The following is a 17,769-nucleotide window of genomic DNA, read 5'->3' as shown; positions in this document are numbered from 1 at the left end:
CAATTTCATTCGCAGTCACGGCCTGAACCATCGTCAATTTCAACAGTTCTTGTCGGAAACAGAGGCTGAGTATGGGGATGTCCTGTACCACATAGAAGTTTGATGGCTCAGCAGAGGAAGAGTTTTGCAACGTTTTTTTTTTTTTTTTTTAGCTTCGTGAGGAGATCGCAGTGTTTCTTCGTGGAAAAGGGAAACCTCTCAAAAAGCTTGCTGATCATGATTGGGTGTGGCAGTTTGCACTCCTGGCTGACGTTTCTCAGCACCTGAATGACCTGAATGTAAAGTTTTTTTATCATTTTTCTTGCTGCAAGATTTTTGCAGGCGAGACAGCAACGCAACTTCCCACGGAAAGACTGCGAAATCTTACGCGAATCGAAAAGTGAATTTGAAGTTAGGTTTGCGGACTTTACGAAGCATTCGAGCGACATTTGTTTATTTCAAAATCCATTTAATGCAGACCTTAGCCAGGTTCGAGAGTGTTACCAGATAGAGCTGGCCGATCTGCAAACAGATAATGATTTGAAGAGCGCATTTGCAGCAAACGACCTCATTACATTTTATGCTGGCCTTGTGGATTCTATGTTCATGAATGAAATGAAATGAAAGGGGGCCTGGACTGAGGCCCCCTGCTCATATTCTTTGGGCATAATAAAGTTTCATCTCTCTCTCTCTCTCTCTCTCTCTCTACGAATGACTGACGAATGACTGACAAAACATTGTGGAGAACCTCCACAATGTTTTGCGGCTCGCAGTTAGTAGCTTGACAGTGGATGTCCGTAATTTGGCGAGCGCAGTTTGACACCAGAAGTCTCACTGAAAGGAGTCTCTATATTTTCGCGTAAATGGTGTATCTCATGTCGTGTGTCGTGAAATAAAGAAACTGTTCATTTTCGATTTATGTACGTCGATGTTAATCGTCAGTGCAAGTGTTGTTTTTTTTAACCCCCCCCCCCCCCACCCCCCCCCCCCCCCTCCCCGCTGCTTGCCGTCCGGCCCGTTCCAACTTGGGTTCGCGGCGACGCGGCCTGCTGCGCCAAAAGGTTGCCGACCACTGCTGTACGGCGATCCCTTGAACGTTTTGGCATTTAACAAAATATCCAGTTTTTTTTTTTTTTTTTTTTTTTTTTGCTGGTTTTTTTTACGAGGCGAGGTTTATTATGATTGGTCGCTTAAACATTTCGTTAAGACGGCCAACCCGATGCGCCCTTTCTATGGTTTTAGTTGAATTTCCAGTTTTTTTGTACAAATGTTTTGACAATACTCTTCGACTGAATCCATGTTTCGGCGTGACTGCTATCGTGTATACCATAAAAGACCAAATTTTTCCTACGACTTCTATTTTCAAGGTCAAAGTTCTTGTAAACTTTTTTCAGTAAGACGCCGGATTCGATTTTCTTGGACCGTCACTAATTTATTAACCTCCTTGATCTGTCCCTTGGTTTTTTTAAGTTTGTTGATTAGTTCTTTCATCATAGTTTCGTGCTTTCGTGCTTGCCAAATCGGAGGTCAATGTTATCTAGCTCCTGTATATTGTTAGTTTGATCACGTCGTATGGTCTGTAGTAGTTCTATTCCGAATTCTGTGAAAGGACTAAGGTTTAGCTCCATGCCACTGGAAAGTAATAGCAATACAATGAGGTACAGCGCATGGCGTGCAAAAGGCGAAAACGACTCCGACGCGCCGCACGATAAAGACCGTCTCAGCACGATCAAGTCCGTCTTCTATACTCACAACAGACGCACATGCAGACGCAGCGTTTTAAGCCAGCTACAACAGCGCCATCTTCCGAGTGCCGTCTGCTACCAACGTGTGACGCTACATTGGGCTACAAGCTAGACTCTCAAACAGATTACGTCACGCAGGGCCACCCCTCGCTTCGCTCCATTTCGCTCGTGGAAAATTTATTATAATCTCAGGCCAGAACGCGCACCAAGCCTCATCAGAATCTTCAAGGGTTGGCCAGGTGACCGCCCCCCGCTCTCAATGTGGACCTCCACAACGGCGCGTCCGATTTTAGCTAGTATTGTCGGGTTCTCTTTAACAGACGGCACTGAAGATGGCGTCTGCCATTGCTGGCTTCAAAGACTGCCTTCGAGCGTTTGTAAATAAAAAAAAGAAGCTTCGTTGCCATTGTTTCGCTGACCATAGAAGTCGGTCTTTATGGTGCGGAAAGAGATGGCAAGTAGCGAGATCAGGTGCGTACTTGGACTTTTTCGCCGTGCTTTTCAATTAGTACGTAAACAAAAGGAGTTCGAAACCAGGACTCATTGCAGATGGCAAATTTTCTCATATCTTCCTAATATTTTCACAAGTCTTAGCAAATATGATTATATTAGCAGGCAATTTGGAAGAATTATTTGGTACTGCAACATAAAGCTAAACTACCGACGCCACTTTTTTTTTTTTTGTCTCACGCGCTTCAGGATGGCAAAACAAGCTGCTTCAAGAAATAAAAATGCGACTGTGAAAACTTTGCGGCTCTCTTCCACACCGAGCTCCTCCTTGCTTTGTGTTTGCGCTAATATAGATAGCGGAGGTATTTTTTAGAAATTTAAAGGTTTCGCAACTTGTGAAACAAATGTTAATTACTTTCCACAATTATGTTGTTGTTGTTGTTTTACGGTGATTTCAGACACATTTCGTTGCTGGTCTTGGAACGTAAAAAAATGTAAAGCTCGAAAGTTTTAGCAAGCACAGTTTAAAAAGGGGATCTCTAACTGAAAAACGGCGATACGCCTGCACGCGGAGAAATTAGACATGGCACTCGCGGAGTTGGCGGGCTCCGCCAAATACGTAATACGAACAATCATTCTTGTCTGAAGTTGTCGAGTGCTTTATTTGTTCCAATGTACGAGAAGAAAGGATAAAAAATACGCCGGTCAGCCTCTACCCGTTCAAGAATTTCACAACCTAAAGAGTGCAACTCTGGTGTCCAGGTGGTACTTTCCGCACCAGGTCAACTGAAGAAGCTCTGTGAAGATCAATAGCCCCTCTTCAAAACCCCATCAAGCAACATTGGCGGTCGTCATTTCTTCTGCACCAAGCGTGTGGATCGATCCCGAACTCCCACCGAAAACTGACGCAGCACTCGTACTCGATCCGAACTGAGCCGAGTTCACGCCGAAATCTGACGAAATCCTCGTATCCAATAGATGCTCAGGGTACGAGCCCAAACAATGGCGGACTCAAAAATTTGACGCGGTTTCTACTAAATAGCGCGCACTTTTTTTAAAAGGGTCTATTCGCCACAACAACAACATAAACAAAGAATTACAAACATGCACAGAAGTACGTCAACTGCTGCAACGGTGTTGCGTGTGAAGATCAGTTTACGTAGTGGAAAGTGTCTGTCGGTCAATGCGGCCCATATGTGTTAACGTCAGACCACGGAAATATGCCCTGTCCCTAAAATATTTAACAGAAAGGCGTCGAGCAATATATGTAAAAGATCATACTTGCACCCCAGTGCTTAACCAAACCCCCACCCTAAAGCCTTTTCGTGACCAGGGAGCGCGACCAGAAAGTGAGTGGTTTTGTCAAAAACAAATTTGTATACCTCAGCCGCTGCATTATATAAATTCTGTAGAACGTAATACGCTCGCACACCTTTAAAATATCGAGTACGAATTGAAGGTAAGGTGTATTAGGGGGGTCACGAGAGCGTGAGTTTTAAATTCAAACTTCAGTACCTCAAAGATACCACACACAACTGAAATATTACAGAGCGTTTCGAAGTTAGACGTTTTACCATTTTGCGGTGATAACATTAATAATAAACTTTGATTTTCAGTCCGAAAATCTAAATTATTTTTAACACATTGGCACTTTCACAGGTCCTCAATATTTTAGCAAAAAAAAAAAAGAGGTTGCTTCGTGCGTGGCAGGGTTCGCAATGCACTCGGCTGCCACGCCGAGGAGCCGAATTCGACGCCCCTTCGTCCATTTCCGTTCTTTTGTTAATCTTTGATCTTCTGAAAAATGTCAGCACGTACCGAGTGTACAAGGGAGAGAGGTAACCGGCTGCTCTGGATCAGTCGTCCCGCCGTCGCCGACGGAGGAGGTGGGGTAATTTTGGCTTTTATCAGGTTTTATGTGAAAGAAAACAAGAACGGGCATGATATTTTCCAACATCGAGGAGCATGCGCGTAAACCGAATATTTATTTATTTATTTATTTCAATACTCTCAGGGCGAGCAGCATTACAAAGGGGAGTGGGGTGTCAATACAGCAACAAAAACATATATATGCATACTTGAGCAAAACAATTTAGTCACAGCACTGAACGATAAAAATTAATGGCAGCAGTTTTCAACAAATGGTCTACTTGGGTCGCGGCAATGGGGGTGGGGAGGTGGTTCCAATCCAAAAAAGTTTGAGGAATAAAGGACAGTTAAACGTGTCAGTTCTATATAGCGGTACGCATACCTTATATGAGTGATGATGATAAAACGGGCATACCTTATATGAGTGATGAAGAAGGTATGAGACATGGGGGAAGGGATTAGAAGACACTGACTAAGAGATGGGCTAGTGTGAAATAGTTTATGGAAAAGACACAATCAAGCTATTAATTAAAATATGGCAACCAACCAATTCCTAACCATGTAGGAGCCCTGCGTTTCGAACCGACTTGGTTCTTCGTCAGAGGCGACTGTGGCCGTTGAGGAGCGGCGTTTTTAGGTCTTCTTCTCTCAGGGATGTGGAGAATTTCTCGATCTTCTTTTTTTCACGAATATGGCGAAGCCCGTTCACATACACTGCTGGTAAAGCACCAAGGCACCCATCTATGTTGCCTGGCGTCGTTTGAATGTGCCAGGACTCAACGAAAAGCCTGTGTCGGTTGTTAGTCTCTGCGTCGATAATGCTGTCGATAATACAACACAAAGAACTTTAATGAAAGAATACGCCAACACAAAAACGACGTTCGCAAGCTCGACCACAAGCGCAGCGCAGTCGCTGAGCACTGCGAAATCAAAGACCACCGGATTGATTTTGACAACACCCGCATTATCGACGCAGAGACTAACAAACCGACATAGGCTTTTCATCGAGTCCTGGCACATTCAAACGACGTCAGGCAACATAAATAGGTGCCTGGGTGCTTTGCAACAGTGTATGTGAACGGGCTTTGCCATGTTTGTGAAAAAAGAAGATCGAGAAATGCGCCACATCTCTAAGAGAAGAAAAAGAAGACCGAAAAACGCCGCTCCTCGACGGCCACAGTCGCCCCTGACGAAGGATCAAGTCGGTTCGAAACGTAGGGCCCCTACATGTTTAGGAATTGGTTGGTTGCCATATTTTAATTATTGTAGTCCCCAACCAAAGAGATTTCTATCGAATGTTTAGTTTCAAATCAAGCTATTTTGCGGCGCGAGGCGAGAGCAGACTTGTACGTAATCCGTTACAAGTAACGAAATTACTTGTAATCCCTTACATTTATCAGTAATTTAGTAACGGAATAATTACATATTTTCTAGAGTAATTTTGAAGTAATTCCCTTACATTTTTGACGTAACGGATTCCTTGTAATCCGTTACATTTTTTTTTTTTGTATGAACCAAACCCCCCCCCCTCTTCCCCCCCCCCCCCCCCAATTCTAAGAAGGTTTTTTTTTTTCTATTTTTGTAAAGTCGAGCGCAGTGCCACTGTCACGCGAATCGACCAGCGCAAAGGGAGGCTTGGCACTTTTCAGTTCCGCAAAGCCTTTTTTTTTTTTTTTTTTTTTTTTTTGTAACACCAAGCCCTTGGATCTATCTTTTTTGAGACCCTAACATCAATGTCAAAAAATCCAAATAAACAATTTTACAAAAAAAAGGGGGGGGGGGGGCAAGTTTTTTCCGCTTTTTTTTTAGTCCCTTTGTTGTTGTTTTTTGCGATCGAAGACGGGGGGAGGAGGGCACCAAGTGATTGTGCGCCTCTTGGAGAAGGTCGAGCCGGTAAGTGCACTGAACAGAATTAACAATGTCCTTCTCGGTTATAGTGACTAGGACCATTTTCATAATGTCACAACACGAGACAACGCTCCGTCTACCCTACCCTTTTTGTGATTATAATGCAATTAAATGCAAAGGTGCAAGCGAGCTGGACAAGACTGACGAAAATAATCCCTGGAGAAGGGGCATAAACATAAATCTCCAAACACAGCTCAACAACGTCTCAAGTGAGGCTCGAACTGTTAAGAACAAAAGGAAGAAGAATATCGAGCCAAACCTTATTTATTATTTAATTATCACCTTAAGGTTACAACTATGTTTTGGTATTGATGACTTCTACAGCTTCGCTATTTCGACAATGAAGAATTTTAGTAGATCGGTCCGATGACTCCGATAACGATATCCGATACTTCGCCGCCGTCTTTGCGTATGCATCATATTGTTATCGGGTACCGTTATCGCGGGTATCGGAAGGATCTACTAAATCTCTCGAATGGCAGGCAACGGCTGCAACGACGAAGCTTTGCTGTACATTCGAGGTAAATAGTACTTCCCTTGCCTCGCTGAAAAAGCTCAATGCAGAGCATGAAGCATTCGTGAGGAACAATATGGCACTCCCATCCAGTGCCTCAGCTCAAATGGTGTTCAGCGTAGCAGTCGATATATTGAGTAAGAAATAACGCAAAATGTCTGACGAGACTTTCGAGAGCCAGCTGTTGCTCAAAATACTCAAGGTCATTAAATGGAAACGGTGGCAACAATAAGAACTTGAATAACCCTCTTCGATTTGTTTCTTACTTGAGGACAATAATGTTAAAAGTAACGCCACGAAGGTAACGGATTACTTATTGGGGTAACGGTCAGTTACTTTTATGGGAGGGTAATTGTGATTGTAATAAATTACAATTTAGCCTTGAGTAATTGTAAATGTAATTCGTTACTATTTTTCAGTAACGTGTACAAGTCTGGGCGAGAGTATGCAAAGATAAGTTACGTTTTATGGAAGCGGCACTTGTAGGGCGATAATAATAACTGCAAATAAAATGGACAAAACGATTTTGTACAGCTTCAAGTGGGTCAATTAGGTTTAAATGACTCGGGTCGCAGACAGGAGACGCGTACTCAAGTTTTGAGCGGACGATAGTTTTAAACAAAGTTAACTTCAAAGAGAAAGAAGCAAGAGAAAAATTTCGTTTCAAAAAGCCTGGCATGCGATTATCGTCATAAATCACTGAACAAATATGTGTTTTTCAAGAAAGGTCACATCATATATGCGCACCCAACTACTTATACGAAGACACGGAAAGTAAGGTAACAATTTTAAGATAATAGTTGAGGGTGACAAAAGTATTACGGGATACTCTAATTACTTTGCACTTAGTTGTGTTAAGCGCCATATTCCATGTTTCACACCAATGAAGAATAGAGTCAATGTCTGACTGGAGCTGGAACACATCAAAATCATTAGTAATTTCACGGTGGATGACACAATCACCTGCGAAAAAGTTGATTGAAAACAAAATAGAATTTGGCGGATCGTTTATGAAGTTTAGAAAAAGCAATGGGCTCAGGACGGAACCCTGAGGCGCGCCTGAGCTTACTGAAGAGAGTGGAGAGGTGCTGGTATTGGCGGTAACGAGCTTAAATCGGTTAGTAACAAAGCACCTTATCCAGGCCATAACTTTAGCATCAATGTGAAGATTATTCAGTTTTAACAAAAGTGACTTGGGTGTGGATTTTTATCGAATGCCTTAGAGATATCTAAAAAATTGCATTTTCTCTGGTACCCACGGTCAAGAACGGAGTGCAGGTCGTGAGTAGATGATAAAAACTGGGTTTCACAGGAGAAACATTTTCGAAAACCATGTTGGCCTGTGTTAAAAGAAACTTGTTAGACTCCAGGAAGTTAACAAGCTGAGAATAAATCACGTGTTCCAGAATTTTGCACGGGACGCTTGTAAGTGAAATTGGACTATAATTGTTCGCTGAATGTTTATAACCTCCTTTTTTCAACAAAAACACCCTCCCCACCTTCCAATCGTTCGGGATGACACCAAGATCAAATGACTGAATAATATTTTCGACAGCAGGATGGATGAATATACACTTGTATTTTTCACGAATTTTGAGTTTATGTAATCAACACCAGCACTGAATGAGGTTTTGAGATTTAGGATAATTTTAGCAATACCCATGGGATGAATTTTAAAATGTTCCATGGGAAGGAACTTCCACTGGGGCAATGCCGCGGTAAAATATTAGGCAGAATAGAAAAGGATTTAACAATTTACGACTGGGTATAACATCCCCATACACACCGATCGAGATTTCGAATGAATCGTCGTTGCTTATAGTGTTTCAGATCTGCTTGATATTATTGACCAACATATTAGGCAAAGTCTGGTTAAAAAAACACAAGCTTAGCATCCTGAATAGCTGATTTGCAAGCGTTAGTTGCGTTATGATAAGCTACCCAGCGATCAGGACGATCGCTGGTGGCTGCTATAGACCAACACGCGGCCCTGACGTCACGCAGCTGCGGTGGCGCTGTCGATGGCACTGCGCATGCGCAGACGCTTCCCTTCACGCGAATTCAGTTTCTGCGCATGCGCAGTGCCCACACCTGGTGTGGGCAAACGCCGGCTTGTTTGTAAACAGCGTGTCGGTCTATAGGAAATAATCTTTTCTTTTTGTTAGAAAAGTATATTGAGTGTTACATTAAACGAGGCTAAATGAGTGAGTGACGTTATGGATCGAAATACTTGGAAAATGTTCCGATACCGAAACGATAAAGAAACGGGATAAGAAGTGTGGTTTCCGAAAAAAGAAAGAAGTCTCGAGGACAATTCACTGGTGCCCGTGCTTGGCGTGAAGACACAAGAAAGCTGTAAGTAGATAAATATTTCTTTCCCTTTAGCTTTTGCTTATTAAAAAACAGCTCCAGTTTGGCGTTACTCGATTCCCCCTGGTTTTGATAAAACCATCTCCGGCATTTATTTACTGGGTTTATCGGTATATGCCGAAAATACGCAACCCTAATCAATAGTAAGACACTTTTTCTTAACTTTTTGCGATAAGTGGATTACGTAAAAGATCTTCTCGCCATATACAAGCTTCATCCGTGTCAATGGAGGGCAGGATTCCAAGTCGTCACAGAAGTGAAACAAAGGCGGAGACCTGTTTCGTTACCCCAGAACATGAAAAATATATGGGCAGTTTCATTTAGATTCAGGCAACGAGGTGCTGTTGTATTTTTTGTTTTGCTTCATATTTTTACGTATCGTGGCGCATGTTCCAGCAAAAACGATCTTTTTATTTTAATATCCTGACATGATTAGTTTTTGAGAAAAAAAATTCTCAAAGAAGCCGGAAAGAACGACGATGTTTTGACGATTGTCGTGGGTGGCGTTTTTGAATCACTGTCTATCTCAAAGTATTCAAAATAGGGCGTCTATATTTTTAGGGTGATATATATGCAAGTCGGTAAGACGAAATCGTAACTACTATTTATTATTCGTCTCTCCAATCATTGTAAAACTTCCCAAACATACCTCCGCGAACAACTGTGACCTAAACTGCGGATATTTTTTTTTACTTGACTATGTTTAGTATTCTTTTTAAAATAATACAACATGCATAATTTTTCATTGCTGTCCAAATTAAGCAAAGTTTGTGCCTTTATGATGTAGGAGTACTGAGAAATAAGTTATGAAACAGAGGTTTTCACTTTTCGTTCAATTTCAGCACGCTGTACGAAAGAAACATTTTTGTTTTCTTTCTTGCGTTGTTTTTTACATTTTTTTTACCCAGAATACATTCCGTTAGAGTTATATGCACTGGCTTTGAGTTTTAAGCATCTAAAGATTCTAAAAAAATTATTTTGTTATGTTATCAACGTGAATTTCGCATTAAAATATAAAATTTCGCATTTTAAAATCAAGGTTTCCAATAGCAAGTGAATTTTACTCTAATGTTTTACAATATTATACTTTGGTATTTCTAACATAGTATAGATTATGTAGCGCATAGGGTTTATTCTTGAGGCCTCTCCAATCATGGCACCGGCGGAAATTGCCTTAAAACCTGCTTTCGGCAGTTGCGATTTTATAGTGTTCAGACGTTTGGAATTACAAACTTGTTATTATACGCCTAACTACATCAATGTATTTTATATGATTATTTATTAAACGTCCCTTAGGTTATTATAATAAGCAATAAAGTATAGAGCTATAACCCATAAACTCACCCTCAGAATTTGCTCTTTTTGAGCAGATTTAGAGGCTTAAAACTCAAAACTGGTGCATATGCCTCTAACGGAATGTATGCTGGCTAAAAGAAGGATGTAAAAAAAAAAAACGCGACGCAAGAAATATAAAACAAGAAATCAAAATTGATTGAACAAAAAATGAAAACCCTCTTGGTTTCATAATTGATTTCTCAGTGGTCGTACATGGTAAAGACACAAACTTTGCTTAATTTGGAAGGCAATGAAAGGCTCTACATGTGGTATTTTAAAAGCAATACTAAACATAGTCGACTAAAAAAATCCGCAGCTTAGGTAACAGTTGTTCGCGGAGGCATGTTTGGGGATTTTTACAAATATTGGATCGACGAATAATAAATAGTAGTTGGAATGTCGTTTCACCGACTTGCATATATCACAATAAACAAATATAGGAACTCTTTTGAATACTTTGAGATTGAGAGTGGTTTAAAAACGCCACACACGAATATCGTCAAAACCCATCATCGGCATTTGCTCTCTTTTAGCATATTTAGAGGCTTAAAACTCACAACCAGTGCAAATACCTCTAACTGAATGTATTCTGGCTATAAGAAGCCGGTGAAGAGAACGCGACGCGAAAACAAGAAAAAAAAATAAAAATGTTTGCTTTTTATACAGCGTGCTGAAATTGAACGAAAAGTGAGAACCCTCTCTGTTTCATAATTTATTTCTCAGTACTCGTACATAATAAAAACACAAACTTTGCTTAATTTGGAAGGCAATGAAAGGTTCCATATGGTATTACTTTAAATGCGATACTAAACATAGTCGACTCGAAAAAAAAATCCGAAATTTAGGCCACAGTTGCTCACGGAGGCATGTTTGGGAATGTTTACAAAGATTGGAGCGACGAATAATAAAAAGTATTTATAATGTCGTCTTACCTACTTTCATATATATCACACCAAGAAGCATACGCTTTCTTTTCAATACTTTGAGATTGAGAGTGATTTAAATACGCCACACTGGACAATCGTCAAAACCTCGTCGTTCTTTCCCGCTCATTTGAGATATTTTTTTTTTTTGTTAGAAACTAAACATGTCAGGACATTAAAATAAAAAGGATTGTTCTTCTTGGAACTTGCGCCACGAATTACAAAAATTTGAAGCAAAATACAATATACGACTGCACCTCGTTGCCTGAATCCAAATGAAACCGCCCATGTGAATCTATTTAGTAGCAGGGAAGTATTAATAACGGCATTGAGCGTGTTAAATTAATATAAAATTTGAGTTGTTTTAAGTAATTTTTTATATAGATATATGCACGTGACGGGGTGCGAATCTTTTTTTCTGGCAAAAATATTTCTCGTAATGGCTAGAACAAAAGTTTTAATGTGTTTCTGCATGCTTGCATGGACGAGCTATTCGCAACTCCAGCGCGCCGCTCGCCCTCCCGCGGACGAACGGAGAACCAGAGGAGCGGGGACGGCAGCGGCGGCGGCGGCGCGGAAACGGTGGCAGGGACTGTCGGCCTTGATGCGTGAAGCCGTTTTAACGAAAAAAAGTGAGCACGTTAAAAAAGTAATTCTTGTGCTCCGCCTATCAACAGCCTTTCACAAAGGACCGAAAGGTCTAATTTCATTACAGACTTTTCGTGTATCGCATACGGAGCGGATTTCTGGTCTTGTGCATGGCCGCTAGCCCAATCTGTGCTCAACGTGATGGAAAACACTCCCGCTAATAATGAAAATCTCTATAGTACGGTCTACGAAACGTCTATTCTTTGCCGTAAGTAGAAGAAAACTCGTCGCTCAACGGTATAGCGAGCAATACAAATCGGGAATGGGTTCGCGTTTTAAGGCCATTACAAGGAACATGACCATTTATTTCAAGCAATTTAAAAAGTTAGAATACCCGTACTTGCTTTCAGGTAATTACAAAGCAAATACAGAGATGCTCGAAGCATATTAAGGGCGTCTGTGCTATGCAGCCGTTTGGGACGAGAGCTTAGAACGCGCAGTTTTGGCCAGAGGGACCGCAATGTTGCAAATAACACGGTACAACAAATGTACGGTATATTAAAACATTTTTTTATATAGCAATAAATAAAACCTCTTAACGGGCCGATTATGTTAGTAGGCAGTTTTCGCATAGTGTACGACACCCCTAAACTTCAGTTGGACGTACAGCGCACTGACGTTCAACCGGCGCTACCAACTGTCACGAGCGGCTTGATAGCCGAGTTGGGCAACTTATTAAAATAGCTTAAGTAAGTGTAAAGGACTGTAAAACGAAGAAAGTAATCGGGGTTTTCTTGGCCCTTCTGCAAAACCGCGGTGTTTTTTGTTTTGTTTTTCGGTACTCTTTGATGCGTACTTTAGCTGTTTAATATCTTATATTGCGCCGTCATCAAGCCTCTCGTAAAAGTTGGGGCCGTCAGTTTGACGTCAGTGGGCTGCACGGCGAACTGAAGTTTTGGAGTGTCGTATATGTGACAAGGGGTGTAAGAACTACAATGTTTTTTTGTTTTTTTTTAGTGATGAGCACGGCAACACTTCTGGCGCGCTATGAAAATTGTACTTCAAAGGCGCAGCGCGATCTTGCGGTCGTAATGCTACACCGCTCGGTAGTCTGCGGTAATAAACTTTTTATCAATAACCATAGAGCAGTTTGATTACGTGTTGCAATACACTAAAACCGAGACGGTGAGGAGCGATTTGAGAGGCTGTGACGCGAAGACACCAATAATGTGTATTGCTGCTCTTCCGATGCTTGACAGTCACCGTTCGCGGCTCTCTTTTTAGAGCACTAATGGCCAGGCAAAGCGCAAATATATCTTCATCACCTTCAAAAAATATTCTGCCACAAACAGTAACGTCGCCGGTGCCTCAAACGCGCTCGCTCACCACAAAGTTTCGCAATTTGAGGTTTCTGCAACTTTTAAAAATCAGCCTTTTCGTTTTCCTAACGTGCATCAACATCTCCGTCACCTGTTATACGATCCCTCCATAACCGCTTCGTATTTGTAGACAAATAAATTCTTTTTAGCGCGCTGAACAGCGTCAGCGAGCAGGCGCATGGGATATCCTGGAGAATCTATCCCCGTCTCTTCCGCCATCTTGGAACTACCGCCCCGCCATCTATAGGGCGTTGGAGTTGCGAATAGTCACCGACAGCATGAGAACAGCAGGGCGTCTTCAGAAGCCCAGCTATTGTGTCTAGAATGTGGACCGGAACGCGTCTCTCCGTGGTGTATTTACCACGTCCAACAAAACTGGTCCCTCAATTTCCACCTGATGGCGTCATAGAACTGTCGTGCCGTCGCCGGTCGCGATCCTCGCGGTATCCCAGCAGCTGTGGTATTTGTGGCAGACGCCTGGTCTACTGCAGGTCGCTCTCCAGTTAGACAGTCCACGGAAGTTTAGGCAGCAGGGGTTGAGACGCTGCGATGACAGTGACACTTGCGTTCGCTCGTGCTTTTCGCCAGCATTTCCACGGCCAACCGCCAGGATCGTGACATCCGACAGCATGACACTCCGGCTTCTGTGACGTCATTTGTTGCCTCTTCGGGACAACTTTTGGTATATGAGCGGGATAGGACGTCGGAGACGCGTTCGTCGCCTTTGATATCAGGGGTTGGGCTGCGAGTGCACACTCAAGGCCTACGAGACGCTTCATTGAAGGTAGAAAGCTCGCGCTGGAAAACTGAAAGACCTCCCTGTTTGTGATCAGCGCGGCTATAAGCACGTGCACGTGCATGTGCACGTGCCACGCGCGTTCGATTGTGCGCGTGCGAAGTCGGCGACATTTGAGAAGCTGCGTTCGAATCTTTCTGAATGCGGGACCACGCCGAAGACAGAGGGGCGCGGAGGTGAAAAACGTCGGGCGACAGCATGGTTATTCTAATGTACGCTAGAGGTTCAACTGGCGCTAGTGTGCTGACGCGAATCGAAGCAGAAGCAACTATGCAGTCGGAAATTGTCTTCCGGTAATGCATTTCTATATGAGTAAATGAGCGCATTTGCTCCCTGCGCTCGATTAAAAGAGCAAATATTGCGCATAATGCGTACGTACTATGTAGCTACGACGTTTTTCATTCAAATTCATGCTTTAAATACGGTGCTAAAACAGCTTCATACATGCATTTATGTGCACTGTCGGACACTGTTAGCACGAACACGGCGTCGGCGCTTTTCAGCATGGGGGAAATAGGTGCCAAACGAACGAAAGACATCTGGAAACTAAGGAAGACGGCAAACACTACCCAGTGGATCAGTAACCCCCTGCACATGTTCGATAAAACGTAATTGTAGGCCACGTAATATAGTCCGATTTGCAATAAAAAAGTACTGCTTTATTATTTTTGCTCATAAATATGCCGAAGACGCTTCCTTTGCCTTCAAAACATCACCCGCACGCACGAAATTTTTGAAATTAGGAAAACGTCAGAGAACAGGTGCCCGATAAAAGCTGCCCGGCATAAAAAATAATCAAAAGAAATACCTTTCATAGCCCACGTACTTTATTTACGCTTCGAACGTTTTTAAGCACTCGATGCACGACGGGGTCATTTTCATATAGTGACAGGACCGGTACATTATGAATATGTAAGCGTTACCGGAATGCTGGCGAACCTTGAACACACTCTACATTCTGTACGATTGTTATTTTTCCTTAGAATCGTCACTCCTTTTTACACAGCTGCTATAGAACAGAGGTTTAGGTTTGAAATAGAGCGAAGTTTAACATTGTTCACTGGTGAAGACAAATGCTGTAAATAAAACAATTACACTCTTACAACGCTAACAAAGGTACATATTATTTGGTACGGCCTAAATAACAAAAGTTATCCGTTATTTTCCGGCGGAGAGACAAAATGCACGTGCGTTTTTCCATAGGAATGCACAGGAGCACCGCAAAAGTAGGCTAAATATTGTCTGCTTCAATTTGCGTACGGGAAGTTGCATAGAAACTAGCGCCAGTTCAACCTCTAGCGTGCATTGCAATAACTGTGTGGGCGACAGACCCGAGCTCTTCTGATTTCCCCTGGCCTGGCCTATGGCTGGTTGAAGCCCTAAACATCCGCCGACGCAGTCTTTCCCAGTGCGCCAACCGAACGTCGACGCCGATCCACCCTAGGTCCACCAGCCTCATTCTTGTCATGACTGACCAACACTTCATTGCCCAAACATCCAAAGCAGCCAGCCCTCAGTCAACGGATCAGTTTCGTCCGTTAACTATTTACTCTTTTTCATAAACCCCTCCAAAATGTTATACTGCTTCTTTGAACCCTGACTGTGATATGAATATATCTTGTCGTCACTCCCCAAAGAACACTTTCTCTTGTAATTTGAATGTTTCGGTTCTTATGTGTGTGTGCAAATGGCCTCGTTTCCATTCACTGCGAGAATCAAGTCACTCCTAACACCCCCAAATCATCGCACTGCTCGTCCTGTCAGTGACACTAGGCATCACAATGATTATTTGAGCGAGTTCTCTAAACAAACGCCTGTGGGGCAGGCGACTGGGCGCCTGATGTGGTAAAGTACGAAACATGATGAGGTTCCATTGTTTCATTACCTTTAGGTAAAACAAGATGACGCCATTTATCTTTAACTAAACACGTCGACAACACGTACATCGCTCAAGTGACGGTTTTTGAGAATGAGCAAGACGATGAAGTCCAGATAAAGCATGTGATAACTCGTGCTGTTGATGAACATGTGAGGTCACTGATAACTGCCAATCCAAGGTCCGGCAGACCCCGTGTAAGAGGGATCTGACGTGAACGTTTCACAGCCTTGGCGCGTTATTTAATGTTCGCCAAAGTTTCACGCGCGCCGTGATGTTTACCATCAGCATTCGTCAGGCTCCACCAGTCAGGACCGGGTTCGGACCTACACACTGAAGATTTGTCTAGCCTCGATATGATATCCGAGCTAAAACTGGCAACACTCAACGCATTAACGCGTGTCCTTCGTAGAGAAAACAAACTACATGGCTCTACTCTTCTCGCGTGAACGCGCGCGTGGTTAACGAGCATGCCAAAGCACACACATTTTATCCTGAGCAAGAACAAGGCTGCAAGTGCGACATTATGGCGTTCGCGCTTACGCGCGAGCAACAGCTGGCCTGACATCCTTGAAAGTCAAAAGCTGTCGTTTCTAGCCTTTACTATGGCTTATTTGTATAGAGCTTTAGGCCGTTGTTCTTTAGCCGTAAGCAGAAATCATAAAGAGCAAAGGCCGTGGGCAACATTCTTCGATCCCCATCGCCAACAACTGACATCCCAAAGAATGCTTCGTGCACAAAGGCAAACGAACGTTCCTCTTTCTGTCCCTGCAGTCCCTATATGTATGAGGATTCAGCAAAAAAAAAGGCCAATAAAGTGACTCGTTCGGCTGCTGCGCCCACAACTCGTGGTTCGCGCACAGAAAAATACCTCTGAGTCATATACACTTTACGTAAGGCCTCGCAAAAGCCCTTTCGTCCATGAGTCAAATAAACCGAAACCATGCCGCTCAGATCAGTGCCAACCGGTTCCCAGAATGCATCGCGCGCGGAGTTGCATGCTGGAATTTATGAGTGGTCTATTATTTGCTACGAGAAGAGTCACTGTGTTCCCCACGTGAGCATGCCAGTGACGCTAATCTTTTTCTTTTCTGCCTGTGGCATTCACCCTCCCCCCCCCCCCCCCCCCCTTCCTTGACGATATGCATCTCGATTGCATCGTTTTACACAATAAGAAGTCGCGCATTTGGATAATGTTTGTTTTGTTGTACTTCGCGAAGTATTTTGATCAAGCTGGCGCCATTATTAGGTGAAACCAATCTCTCTCTACTGCACAGTGAAACACATCTATGTCTTCTCAAACAGCTACCTAATGTGAGTTTAGGTCCACGAAGTGCGTCGGCTTCGTAAAGACACATGCGACACATTCACGCGGCACAGTTATAGCATGCATGCCCTTGAGTGATCGAGCAATATCCACCTGCGCGCAAGAAACAAATCCCGAATCTCAAAATATCAAGTATATTTGTCGAAAGCGCTTCCACGAGGACATCCAAATTGCGTTTTGTAGACATCGAGGCAGTTGGCACCAAGCAGTCATACCTCGCTTATATAGTCGGACTCACCTGCGATCAGAAGAAAGCCTGCAAAGAGGAACCACATTGTAGTCGTAATCAGTGCCCGTGGGATGGAGTTTCGTGTACGGCAGAACCTACGTCCAGTTACCTTCAACCAACTGGTTGAACGGAAGAGGTTAGGCTCCTGCGGTGAAGCACTTGCAACGCTGCCTTCGACGCGGCACAGCCCATCGTCCTGCTCCCGATAACGGAGGGGCGACAAACGCCGATATGAAAGAACAATGGTTGACCATGGCTGGTATAAGAGGAGAACATACATATTTTATCTGAAGACACGATAACGATGATTACGCTCGATGAAAGCGGTGTTAGAAGCTCTCCAAATGTGCGCCATCTAGGGACAAATTAAGCTATGTTCCACCATGGTCGCTGACAGGTTAAGAACCCAGAAGATGCTCTGCCTTCAGTACGCGCTCGTTGACTGACTGCGCGTGCGTCAAAGCATTATAGAAAGCAGGAA

The 17,769-nt window shown here is 43.1% G+C and overlaps 1 protein-coding gene across 1 annotated transcript in view; it reads right to left on the bottom strand.

Moving 5' to 3' along the window:
* Nucleotides 1-17,398, bottom strand: part of LOC120847345 (macrophage mannose receptor 1-like) — a 138,503-nt gene extending 121,105 nt beyond the window's left edge. Inside the window, exon 1 of the mRNA XM_040504049.2 lies at nt 17,298-17,398. Coding sequence (XP_040359983.2) covers nt 17,298-17,334 — 37 coding nt within the window. The 5' untranslated portion in view covers nt 17,335-17,398. The remainder of the gene's footprint in view (nt 1-17,297) is intronic.
* Between the last annotated feature and the right edge of the window lie 371 nt (nt 17,399-17,769).

Source organism: Ixodes scapularis, unplaced genomic scaffold, assembly GCF_016920785.2.
Source record: "Ixodes scapularis isolate PalLabHiFi unplaced genomic scaffold, ASM1692078v2 PGA_scaffold0__279_contigs__length_252992795, whole genome shotgun sequence".
In the NCBI taxonomy this organism is placed as follows: domain Eukaryota; kingdom Metazoa; phylum Arthropoda; class Arachnida; order Ixodida; family Ixodidae; genus Ixodes; species Ixodes scapularis.
This window is presented reverse-complemented; position numbering and strand designations above follow the sequence as displayed.